Source organism: Nyctibius grandis, chromosome 11 (genome assembly GCF_013368605.1).
Source record: "Nyctibius grandis isolate bNycGra1 chromosome 11, bNycGra1.pri, whole genome shotgun sequence".
In the NCBI taxonomy this organism is placed as follows: Eukaryota; Metazoa; Chordata; class Aves; order Nyctibiiformes; family Nyctibiidae; genus Nyctibius; species Nyctibius grandis.
In genome coordinates, this window is record NC_090668.1 from 4,275,626 (window position 1) to 4,289,132 (window position 13,507).

Genomic DNA, 13,507 nt, shown 5'->3' on the forward strand with positions numbered 1-13,507 from the left:
AAGCTGTCATGGATATTGGATTCTGTTCTTAGAAATACTGAATATGCAAGATCTGACCTGGTTGTCTTGTTTCCCTTTAGAGTCAGTGGATATAAAGAGTAGCTCTGACCTATGTGGTGTGTGGGCCATCAGAACAGACCAGAGAAGACTGTTCTCACCAATGGTCATAAAGGGAGCCCAGGGAGCCAGCATTGTCTGAGTCTGGAATGAGACATATCTGGGAATGAGATAAATCACACATGGAAGAGGAATTTGTGGCTTTCCACTGACTTCTGAGGAACCCTACATTCCTGGCATCAGCACTGCTTTTCTTTCTTAGGTATCTAAACTTAGCAGAAAAGGTGGCCACCCCTGGCACCTATAGTGCTTATTTTCCTCCTGATCCCTAAATAATTGGTGAAGGGACAGTGGTACTACCAATGGGGTTAGAATGAGGAGCTCCTTATCTCTGTCCACAAGGGATCCAAAACACCTGCCACAGATTGCATTACAAACATCTAGCTGTCAAATTTAGGTGAGGTTTGACCCATGTTGTACTATCATACAGAGCAAAGATTCGTGTCACAACTTCAGACGTGTAAGTGATGCCTGAAAGTCTAATCCATGCCATCAGTCTTCAGGTGAGATGAGTGTTCCCTGCTTGGCAAAGCCCTTTTCTTTCCGTGAGCTTCAAACCTAGCCCTAGCTACTGTCACGAAAACGGACATTTTCAGATTCCTCTCTATAGAGTCACTGTAGCAGTACAGATGTCTTTATCATCTCTGTCCCAAGGGAAGAGTTGCCAGAATCCACACTGCTAAAGATGGCTCCTAAGGATGCGATTACCCAAGCTCTGGGCTTGTTGTGCAGCCTGTCTCTCACCTACACTGCCACAAGCTCCCTCTGGTATGGGCAGGCAGAGCACAAGCATACCACAACATACGAGTAGTGCTGGGACATCCATGACATCTTCACAAGGTAGGCAGAAATTACCTGTGCCCTAGAAGAGACCGACATGCTTTCAGAGCAGTAGTAGGCACAGTCCAGGCAAGCACCTCCACAGCGCTTAAAGGATACTGTATCTCTACATTCCGGCAGCTGAATCCTACCACACCACATGGCGCTTGGCCAGGGTCCTCTTCTGTGCCCCATGTAGCCATACCCATGTCGACACATGGGGCCATTCTGTGCCCCGGGTGTCTGTAGCCATAAGTGGCTGAAACAATACAAAAACATGGCAAAGTTGTTTTGAGTTGAATAAAGATTATTTTGGGATGTGCTTACATTTCGATTTTACAGGGTTTTTTTGAGGAAGTCCAAAAAAAGGTGTTTTTTTCCCCAAATAACCACCCAGCTCCACTTGTGACTGGACAAATTGCTACATCAGTGACCATATACTTGCTGTGGAAATCACCTCCAAGGCTTTATATTTTTATAGTCTGCCCCCGCCCCCCCCCCAAAAAAAAGCCGTCAAAGCATCACTCTTGATATGTCATTTATATAAATCCATAAATGCCTGGACTTCATTTCCCAGGGCTCCTCTGACTTCTTTGTTTCTTAAGGCATAGATGAGCAGATTCAGCATGGGTCTCACTACAGTGTAGAAGACAGAGAACAACTTGTTATAAGCTGTGAGGTTGTACATTTTTGGTAACATATAGACAAGGATGAGAGTTGTATAGAAAACTGTGACCACAGTGAGGTGAGAGGAGCATGTGGAAAATGCCTTTTGCCTCCCTGTAGCTGAAGGGATTCTCAGGATGGTGATGATGACTAAAATATAGGATGCTACAGTGAAAAGGAAGGGCAGCATAGTACATGTAGCAGCCATCAAAGATGTTACAGCTTCTATCAGAAACGTGTCACTGCAGGAGCATTGTATCACAGCGGTGAAATCACAGAAGAAATGGTCAATGTCACTGCGATCACAGTACACCTTTTGTGACATCAACAGTGTGATAACAAAGCTGATCATAAAACCACTTACCCAGGTCCCTGCAGCTAGTGCTATGCAAAGCTTATGATTCATTAAGGTGACGTAATGTAAAGGTTTGCATACTGCTAAGTATCAGTCAAAAGACATCACTGCCAGGAGATAACGCTCTACCCCAACTAGAAAAGCAAATATGAAAAACTGTGCCATGCAGCTGCTGTAGGAAATACTTCAGTGGCTTGTCAGGAAGCTGGCCAGCAGCTTGGGCAGGATGGTGGAGCTGTAGCACATCTCCAAGCAGGACAAGTTACTGAGGAAAAAGTACATAGGGGTGTGGAGATGTTGATTAGCCACCACCAACACGAGGATGAGAATGTTCCCCATCATTGTCACCATGTAGATCACAAGGAAGAGCAGGAAGACAGGAACCTGAAGGTCAGGTAAATCGCCAAATCCCAGGAGGATAAATTCTGTAATGTAGGTTTGGTTTTGCTTTTCTGTAGCTGACATCATGCTGAACCTTAGGGAAAGGAAGTACTAAAATTAAAAACACTAAAATTAAAATTAAAAAACTGTATTCCATGCATGGCTGTAAAGATACACTATTTAAATTAATTCTTGAATCCAATCTCTATGCCCTGATAACTTATTTAATATTCCAGCTCTTAAAGCATTTGAGCAATATTTTCTATGACAAAACAAATTGTCTTATCTCAGTTTCAATCGCTGTTGGTATGCCTCAGGGATAAGACAGTTTTCTTCTTTTCTAAGGAGTATGGATGATTACACGCCATTTTTTGGCTCCATGTCCTGGCTTATTCCCTGTCTTGTAGAGGCATGCCCTAATTCTTAATTTTTGTGCTCTGGATATACGTTTATATACTTATGCTCCTTTGCAGATCACCTCATATATGGCATGAGGGCATGCAGTAGTGTTTCAGAGAACCACCTCAGCTGAGCCAAGCCACAGCTGGTGCTTTCCACAGTTGGATTTCTGATCTCAAGCAGATGATGATGAGAACTACTGTGTTAACATTGCCTGAGTTCCCTCACAGGAGGACCTGAAGCAAAGCTCCAGAAAGAAGAAGAGAAACATGGAAATAGGTGTGCTATGAGGATTATAAGAGAGACCAGCACTCCAGGGTGAAAGACAGAGTCGGCCAAGTCAATGGCGTGAATAGACTGACTATTAGCATGGATGCCAAGTCAATGGTACAAACAGACTATTAGAATGGATGACCTGGCAGATACCAAACCCTGAGGTACTTTCTTCTCAGACTACACTGGAGGGAGACTTCAGCATAGTCTGGGCTAGAGCCCAGTTCTCTTGAGTGCTTTTGCCACTTGGCTTCAGTGTCAAACACATAGCAAATATCAGGCAGAGGATAAAAACGGGGCAGAAATTAACAGAAGTTGAAGTGTCATATTTTTTCCTATAATTTGGTCTTCAACATTTTGTATGACAGCAAAGTGAAATGATTCCAATAATTAAGTTGTTCACATGCAGCATGCACGTTTTTTAGCAACGGTTGTGTTTCCTGCACCTAGTGTTGGTGATCTAGAAGTGAGAAAAGACAGTGCCTAACATGAGCATCCAGTGTCGTGTCAGATGCACTTGTCTGACTGACCTGCTGTTATTGATATTGCCTTCCTAAATTAAAGGGAAAAAACCCACCTATTTGTTGTCCATGCTGAGGGTCAATGGGCATTTCTTCCCAGTGTGAATAACTGTTAACTTCCCAAACACTGAACACACCTTTTTTGTCCATGATAAACAACTTTGCAAATAATGAACTGAGTCCTCATGAGTAGTTGACATGCAAACTCAAGCACCTGATTTTAGAAGTCTCCAATTCAGGTGTCTCCTGAGCAATGAGCTTAATTAAACTGCCTAAACATAGGCATCTAGGACTATTTCAGATGCCCAAAAATATCAGAACTCCAGCTATCACTCCAGAAGGATCTCCCATGGATCCTATGCCATACGATTGTTGTGAGGATGTCTGAGGTACTGTCCTGGTTTGGCCTAAACCAGGCCGATTTTCCTTTCAGTGATTTTTACTTTCAGCTAAGTCTCCTCTAAATAACTGCACTTTCTGAAACTAACTGCATGTTTTTGCAGACAGTGTCTGCTTCCAGGACTGATAACGCTCGAAGTTTGTAGTTATCGCTGAGGCACCGGTAGGGATGTTGTGCAGTAAGGCTCTTGCTGTACTTTTTTTCTTAGAGAAACCAAGGTCACCGCTGGATTCCTCACTGCTTACAAGTGAAAAGCTGAAGGGGGGGTCGCAGCTGCAGGGGGGAGCAGACAGGGCAGGTGACCCAAAATTGACCAACGAGGGTATTCCATCCCATACACGTCATTCTCGGTATAAAGCGGGGGAATAACGAGGGTCTCGCCCCTCTTGCTCGCTCTTGCTTTTTTCTGCTATGGCTGGTGTCCAAGGAGGACTCCGACTGTTTTCCTGCTGCCCCCGATTCTGATCTGCATCCCTGAATCCAGCTCTCGACCGTCGCTAGGCCCAGCCTGGGCCTTCCCGGAGCCTGCCCTGCAGTGCCGGTGGTGACGTTGCCGACATCGGGGGAGCTCGATCTTGGTTTTGTATATATATTTGTATATATTTGATTATTCCAATATTATTGTTATACTCTTTTTCATTATTATAGGTTTATTAAAACTGTTTTAACTTTCCAACCCGTAAGTCTCTCTCCCTTTTCCCTTTCCCTTTCCCTTTGGGTGGGGGGGGAGGGTTAACAGAGAGCGTCTGCTGCAGGTTTAATCGCCAGCCCAGCTTTAAACCGTGACAGATTTATTGGCGCCCAACGTGGGGCTCGAGAGAAGCTCCAACAGGTTCCTCTGATAAGTCGAATCCCGGCTCCGGCAGGAGGAGACCCAGAGAGCTCAGCTGAGAGAGTATCAGATTTCTTCCTTTGAGATTTACGAGGGGTTGGAAATTAAAACAGATAGCGAAGATGCTGATGTCATTTTTGAATGCTGTGTTATCTCATCTCTTTATAAAGCCTTTTACAGAGTTAAGTGTAATGATACCTTACTTGCCGTATGCGCTGTTTGTTACTGTTTATGTGCAGTTTATCACTGCTGGGCACTGGTCAATGTGCATTGTTTTGTTATGGCGTTTCATACTGATTTATGTCGTGATAAACTGGGCTGTTACTATTCTGACCGCGGTAGCAGCGATTTTATCTGCGGGCTCCAGGCGTCCTTTAGCTGATTATGTTAATGATTACACTTCCAATTTTACTTCGGGAAATAGTACCTTCTCCTTTTCTGCCAAGCTGATTCCTCTAGATTTTGTGAAATTAGGATGGTGCTGTCTAGGTGGCATGTTTTTATTTTCGGTTGTCCTGAATGTGTTTCTGATGTGGGATAAGATTAAATATCGGTGCAGGGACAGTTGTAGATGTTGTGCAGCCACCTCAGATCCTACAGCGTGTGCTGCCGCTACAGCCACTAAATCCACTGAAACCTCGGCAGCCTGTACCACAGCTGCTACACCCCCCAAGATGGCCACTGCAGCTACTCAGACTCTAACGAGTCTCAGCACTCCCACGACAGCCACTGCATCTACTCAGAGTCCAGCATCTAACGAATCTGTACCAATTGCTCCTGTAACCAGGAAGAAATACAGAAAGAAATCAGCTCGTGAAGAGGAGGATGATGACTCAGAGCCTTCTAAGGCAGAGCCATCATATGACCCAGGTGAGGGCCCTTCTCAGGCAGAGTCAGGGCCCGACACAGATGGGGGTTCCCTTGATCGTCATTTTAAAGCAGACCCATCACAGAAGAAAGGTCGTTCTAAAGCAGAACTATCACAGGAGGAGGACTCGGATGTAGAGATAACCTACCACTCCTTATCCCTGAAGGACCTGAGAAATATAAGGAAAGATTTCAGCCGTTATGATGGTGAGCCAATTATTACCTGGCTGCTCCGATGCTGGGATAACGGGGCAGATAGCATGCAATTAGATGGCAGAGAAGCCAGACAGTTGGGATCCCTGTCCAGAGATGGTGGTATTGATAAGGCGCTTGCAAGAAAGTCAAACACTATCAGTCTCTGGAGGCGACTCTTGTCAGCTGTAAAGAGCAGGTATCCCTATAAAGATGATGTTATGAGCCACCTGAGCAAATGGACCACTATAGAAAAAGGTATTAACTACCTTAGACAACTAGCTGTGCAAGAGATCATTTATAGACACCCACGGGAAATTGTAGATCCTGTAGATCCTGATGAAGTGGAATGCAACCGATCCATGTTCCGGAAGGTTGTGAAGAATGCTCCACCAACATATACCCATACATTGTCAATATTAGTCTGGGGAGAAAATGCTATGGCACGACCTAGTGTGGATGAAATGGCTAACTGTATGCGACAGTATGAAGATAGTATTTCTTCCCCACTGCAGGCCCGTGTCTCGGCTGTGGAAAAACTGACAAAGGAAAACAAGGACTCATTTAAACAACTGTCAGACAAACTGTCCAGGATAGAGAATAAACTTGACTCTCTACCTACACAGGCACGCGTTGCAGCTGTTAGGAGAAAACGCCCTCCTACAGGACCAGCTCAAAGGAAACGGAACACATCACGAGGTATCCTGTGGTTTGCCCTGCGTGGTTATGGGGAAGACATGAACAGATGGCATGGACAACCTACCAGTACCCTACAGGCACGAGTACGTGAGTTGCAAGCTAAAAGAAATACCAGAGAGAATTTTTCTAGGAGGATGGCTGCTCCAGTTACCAGTGAGCAGGACCCCAGTCAGGGTAGATGGGCCTCAAATTCCTTTTTCCAAAGTGTGAATAGGAGAAATGAAGGTCCAGTCCCTGTGAGCAGCACAAATCCATTTCTTGATTAGGGGGTCCCTGCCTCCAGCCAGGTGGAGGAAAGGGACAACCGAGTTTATTGGACTGTGTGGATTCGATGGCCTGGCACATCAAAACCACAAAGGTATCGAGCCTTGGTAGACACTGGTGCACAGTGCACCCTAATGCCATCGGATCATAAAGGGGCAGAATCTATCAGTATTTCAGGAGTAACAGGAGGATCTCAAGTGTTATCTGTATTGGAAGCCGAAGTGAGCCTAACTAAAAATGAATGGAAAAAGCACCCCATTGTGACTGGCCCAGATGCTCCGTGCATCCTTGGCATAGACTACCTCAAGAGAGGGTATTTTAAGGACCCAAAAGGGTATAGATGGGCCTTTGGTGTAGCAGCTGTAGAGACTGAGGACATTAAACAGCTGTCTACCTTGCCTGGCCTCTCAGAGGATCCTTCTGTTGTGGGGTTGCTGAAGGTTGAAGAACAACAGGTGCCAATTGCTACTACCACGGTGCACCGACGACAATATCGCACCAATCGAGACTCCCTGATCCCCATTCATAAACTGATTAGACAATTAGAAAATCAAGGAGTGATTAGTAAGACTCGCTCACCCTTTAATAGTCCTATATGGCCAGTGCGAAAGTCTGATGGAGAATGGAGATTAACTGTGGACTATCGTGGCCTAAATGAAGTTACGCCACCGCTGAGTGCTGCTGTGCCAGACATGCTAGAGCTTCAATACGAACTGGAGTCAAAGGCAGCCAAGTGGTATGCCACCATAGACATTGCTAATGCATTTTTCTCTATTCCTTTGGCACCAAAGTGCAGGCCACAGTTTGCTTTTACCTGGAGAGGTATCCAGTACACCTGGAATCGACTGCCCCAGGGGTGGAAACACAGTCCTACTATTTGCCATGGACTGATCCAGACTGCACTAGAAAAGGGTGGAGCTCCAGAACATTTGCAATACATTGATGACATCATTGTGTGGGGTGATACAGCAGCAGAAGTTTTTGACAAAGGGGAGAAAATAATCCAAATTCTTCTGCAAGCTGGTTTTGCCATAAAAAGAGGCAAGGTCAAGGGACCTGCCCGGGAGATCCAGTTTTTAGGGATTAAATGGCAAGATGGGCGTCGCCAGATCCCGATAGAGGTGATCAACAAAATAACAGCTATGTCCGCACCAACTAACAAAAAGGAAACACAAGCCTTCTTAGGCGTTGTGGGTTTCTGGAGAATGCATATTCCAGATTACAGCCAGATTGTACGCCCTCTTTATCAAGTGACCAGAAAGAAGAATGATTTTCAGTGGGGTCCTGAACAACGACAGGCCTTTGAACAGATTAAACAAGAGATTGTGCATGCAGTAGCCCTTGGACCAGTCCGTACGGGACAAGATGTTAAAAATGTGCTCTACACCTCAGCTGGGGACAATGGTCCTACCTGGAGCCTCTGGCAGAAAGTACCAGGGGAGACTCGAGGTCGACCCCTAGGATTTTGGAGTCGAGGATACAAGGGTTCCGAGGCCAATTACACCCCAACTGAAAAAGAGATACTGGCAGCATATGAAGGAGTTAGAGCTGCTTCAGAGGTAATTGGTACTGAGGCACAACTTCTCCTGGCACCTCGATTACCAGTACTAGGCTGGATGTTCAAGGGTAAGGTTCCCACTACCCATCATGCAACTGATGCTACATGGAGTAAATGGATTGCATTAATTACACAGAGGGCTCGAATAGGAAACCCTAATCGCCCAGGAATCTTAGAAGTGATCATGGACTGGCCAGAAGGCAAAGACTTCGGAATGCCACCAGAAAAGGAGGTGACACGTGCTGAAGAAGCCCCACCATATAATGAACTACCAGAGGATGAGAAGCAGTATGCCCTGTTCACCGATGGATCCTGCCGTCTTGTAGGAAAGCATCGGAAGTGGAAAGCTGCTGTATGGAGTCCCATACGACGAGTCACGGAAGCCACAGAAGGACAAGGTGAATCAAGTCAATTTGCAGAGGTAAAAGCCATCCAGCTGGCTTTAGACATTGCTGAACGAGAAAGGTGGCCAAGGCTGTATCTTTATACTGACTCATGGATGGTGGCAAATGCCTTGTGGGGGTGGTTAAAGCAGTGGAAGCGAAGCAACTGGCAGCGTAAAGGTAAACCTATTTGGGCTGCTGAACTGTGGCAAGATATTGCTACTCGGCTAGAGAAACTAGTCGTGAAGGTACGTCATGTAGATGCTCACGTACCTAAAAGTCGGGCAACTGAGGAACATCGAAACAACCAACAAGCAGATCAGGCTGCTAAAGTGTTCCAAATAGATTTGGACTGGGAACATAAAGGTGAACTATTTTTAGCTCGGTGGGCTCATGACACTTCAGGTCATCAAGGAAGAGATGCAACATACAGATGGGCTCGTGACCGAGGGGTGGACTTAACTATGGACTCTATTGCACAGGTTATCCATGATTGTGAAACATGCGCCGCAATTAAGCAAGCCAAACGGTTAAAACCTTTGTGGTATGGGGGGCGGTGGTTGAAATATAAATATGGGGAGGCCTGGCAAATTGACTACATCACACTCCCTCAAACCCACCAGGGTAAACGCTATGTGCTTACCATGGTGGAGGCAACCACCGGATGGCTGGAAACATACTCTGTGCCCCATGCCACTGCCCGAAACACTATTCTGGGCCTTGAAAAGCAAATCTTGTGGCGACACGGCACGCCAGAGAGAATTGAGTCGGACAATGGGACTCATTTCAAAAACAGTCTCATAGATAACTGGGCCAAAGAGCATGGCATCGAATGGGTATATCACATCCCCTATCATGCACCAGCCTCTGGGAAAATTGAACGGTATAATGGGCTGTTAAAAACTACCCTAAAAGCAATGGGGGGTGGAACCTTTAAAAACTGGGATAAGCATTTGGCACAAGCTACCTGGCTAGTTAACACCAGAGGATCTATCAACCGAGCTGGCCCTGCTCAGTCAGATCTTTTACATACAGTAGAAGGGGATAAAGTCCCTGTGGTGCATGAAAGGAATCTGTTGGGAAAAACTGTCTGGGTTCTTCCTGCTACGGGCAAAGGTAAACCCATTCATGGGATTGCTTTTGCTCAAGGACCTGGATGTACTTGGTGGGTGATGCTGCAGGATGGTGGAGTCCGATGTGTCCCTGAAGGTGATCTGATCTTGGGTGAGAATACTTAATTCTGAACTGCATGATGTTAATTGCTGCATAATACTAACAGTGTTCATAAGTGTCTTTCAGGTTAAGACAGTGGTGACGAGACCAGAGCTAGCTGCAAGTGGCGTCCAGTAACCTCCTCGAGACTGACATCTTTAACCTGCAACCCGTGGGCATGAACTGTGACAAAACTCATACCATGTCTCCTGCCCTGAGAGACTCCTAGCCAGATGGAAACCCACAATCCTGAACTAAATGAACTTGATGAACTTTTTTTTTTCTGTATAGAGATGAATCATAAACTAATGTTATCTGTATATATTTTAAAATGAAAAGTTAGTGGTGATCTGAGTATGACGTGAATGGTATGGAATAAGGGGTGGAATGTCCTGGTTTGGCCTAAACCAGGCCGATTTTCCTTTCAGTGATTTTTACTTTCAGCTAAGTCTCCTCTAAATAACTGCACTTTCTGAAACTAACTGCATGTTTTTGCAGACAGTGTCTGCTTCCAGGACTGATAACGCTCGAAGTTTGTAGTTATCGCTGAGGCACCGGTAGGGATGTTGTGCAGTAAGGCTCTTGCTGTACTTTTTTTCTTAGAGAAACCAAGGTCACCGCTGGATTCCTCACTGCTTACAAGTGAAAAGCTGAAGGGGGGGTCGCAGCTGCAGGGGGGAGCAGACAGGGCAGGTGACCCAAAATTGACCAACGAGGGTATTCCATCCCATACACGTCATTCTCGGTATAAAGCGGGGGAATAACGAGGGTCTCGCCCCTCTTGCTCGCTCTTGCTTTTTTCTGCTATGGCTGGTGTCCAAGGAGGACTCCGACTGTTTTCCTGCTGCCCCCGATTCTGATCTGCATCCCTGAATCCAGCTCTCGACCGTCGCTAGGCCCAGCCTGGGCCTTCCCGGAGCCTGCCCTGCAGTGCCGGTGGTGACGTTGCCGACATCGGGGGAGCTCGATCTTGGTTTTGTATATATATTTGTATATATTTGATTATTCCAATATTATTGTTATACTCTTTTTCATTATTATAGGTTTATTAAAACTGTTTTAACTTTCCAACCCGTAAGTCTCTCTCCCTTTTCCCTTTCCCTTTCCCTTTGGGTGGGGGGGGAGGGTTAACAGAGAGCGTCTGCTGCAGGTTTAATCGCCAGCCCAGCTTTAAACCGTGACAGGTACCCTAGAGTATATGAAATGGTATTTGGCTCCTTTATTTGGCACCTGAATCCCACTGTATGTTGATCAGCTGAATAGCTCTCCAGGCTATATTGACCAAATTTCCATAGACTATAAATGGGAGTTTAAACATCACAGTCATGTACAGGCCTGCATGGTAGAAACTGCAATGTTAAGTGTTTGATTCTGGGGCTGTGTGCAGGGTTCAGCTACCTGAACATAGATCTTCTGTCTGAGATTTCTGCAGACTGATGGCAGATGTGACACGATACTTGCTATAGACCTGCATCCTTCTTGAGCAAAATGCTGGTAAAAAAAAAGAAACCCAAATGAACATAAAATGACACTGGATGCATAAGTTTAAGTAAATGAATCCAATTTTCAATACACATAATATAGCTTGAATTTCATGGAAGATAAAAAGCTGCATGTGAACTTGAGTTTATTCAGTGTCAAATCTGATCAGACGAAGTCTTAACCTTCGGGGTCAGGTGAGCAGAAATTTTGTGGTTATGTGTTCTCCTTCGAGTAAGAGTAAAGTGTAAAGTGAGAAACTCTTATACAACTCTCTGAATTTCCTTTTCTGTACAGCCTAAAAGCATTCATTTTTATTACCTGTCTCTGGGGCCTACTTAATGCTAATGCTCAGTGTGGCTGGCTGCCTTCTATTTCAAGTAATCTCATAGCCCAAAAGCAAATTGAAATTTTAATAAATCTATTAGGAAGATGTTATCTACATTGGCAAGATGTTCCTTGGCCTAAATGCTGGTGGGTTACCTGGTTAAAACAACATCCAAAAGCAATTCAGAGTTGGGATCATATGATTACAATATGAATGCTTCTGAAGAATCATAATTCATGAAATCTTCATTTTGTTCTCTCTTCCTTAATTCACAAGACCACCAGATACAAGCCTTCCATGTACCCAAATGTAGGTACTCACCTGAGATAAGGGAAATCTCCTCCTGGTGGCGTACCTTTTGTTCCCCAGCAGCAGATAATGCATTTTACATTGAACACAATGCGTACAGAACATTGCTGCAGATAGGGACACTCCCTGGTTGAGTCCCTCTCAGCACTCAAGAACCTTGCATTACTTTCCACCCCACGGCAGAACTCATTAAGACAGAGGGAAGAGAACCTAAGATGAATCATGCCACACCCTAGGCACTAGCGTACCATCCGGTAGTAAGGGAGCTGGGGGTAATGACTCTTTGAGCTACATGGCAGCTAGGAATCAAGTATTTTACTTACTGAGCAAGTGCTGTAATCAGTCTCAGGTTTAAAAAAGAAAGACAGAAATCTCCTTAGATACTTATAAACTGGAGTTATCTCACCCAAATTTAGTCTCTTGAACATTTGACTATTTTAACTACATATCTGTATATCTAGAATCAACTAGATACTCAGTGTAGCTTTCTCAGTGGAGAGAGACAGACACTTCTGAGAGTTTCCATAGCCTCTTCATGTGACAGTTTTGGTATTAGAAGACTCACTGCCCAGTAGCTATTCTCTCTTCCCTTTCCAGATGGAGTTTGTAAATAACTACCTGTGGCTAGGTACAAATTAATAGTGTGTGAATTTGTTATATGAAGGCATTCTGGCACCAAGAAGAGAAATTTGTCTTCTCATGTCCCTTGTCCTCCAAACTAAGGCCTCTAGATGACACTCACTCACATGCAGAGCCCAGAGAATCACAGAATCAATCAGGTTGGAAGAGACCTCTGGGATCATCAAGTCCAACCATTGCCCTGACAGTGATGTTGCTGAGACTATCTGGTTGAACACAAAAATTTTATTTCTATCGTGGAACTGACAGAGCAGCTACTTAGGGGGAAACTAAGGATATCCCATGTGAAAGGCAACAGGTAGATTTTGTATTTTGGGGACAGATTTATTCCATCTCATGATATCAATCAAAATGAATGACATTCAGTCTCTGCAGTTCAGCTAGGAACAGCTCTGCACCTGCACAGGCCAAAGTCACTATGATAGACTGGTATTTCGGATTGTTTTGACTACACTCCCATCTAGTGGTATTTACTTAGCACAACTTCCCCTTCTATTTTTTTGAGACTTCACTTTTTTCATGTGGCCTTTGAACTTCTCCATGTTCTTATGGTTTATTTTCTTTTTGAGGCTCACCAAGACGATGCAAAGTTGTGCTTTGCCAAGAGATATTTATTCATCACGCTGTTTCTGTCTGGCCTTGGAAACAGACAAGAAGTCTTAGTCTCTGCTTGGAGACTAAGCAGACTGAATATTGACTAACAAATTACAGTCTACTTGGCCTTCTTACATGTCAACTAGGAAACTGAGATTAACAACCAGGACCTCGAAAAATCATCTCACTTATTTGTGATACCACAGCTAGGAACACCATC

At 44.8% G+C, this 13,507-nt stretch overlaps 1 protein-coding gene across 1 annotated transcript; it reads right to left on the bottom strand.

The window, feature by feature from the left end:
* Positions 1-1,471: 1,471 nt before the first annotated feature.
* Positions 1,472-2,425, bottom strand: LOC137668962 (olfactory receptor 8H3-like). Its single transcript, XM_068410784.1, is given in 1 exon segment — positions 1,472-2,425. A coding segment is annotated over 1 exon segment (954 nt).
* Positions 2,426-13,507: the final 11,082 nt, after the last annotated feature.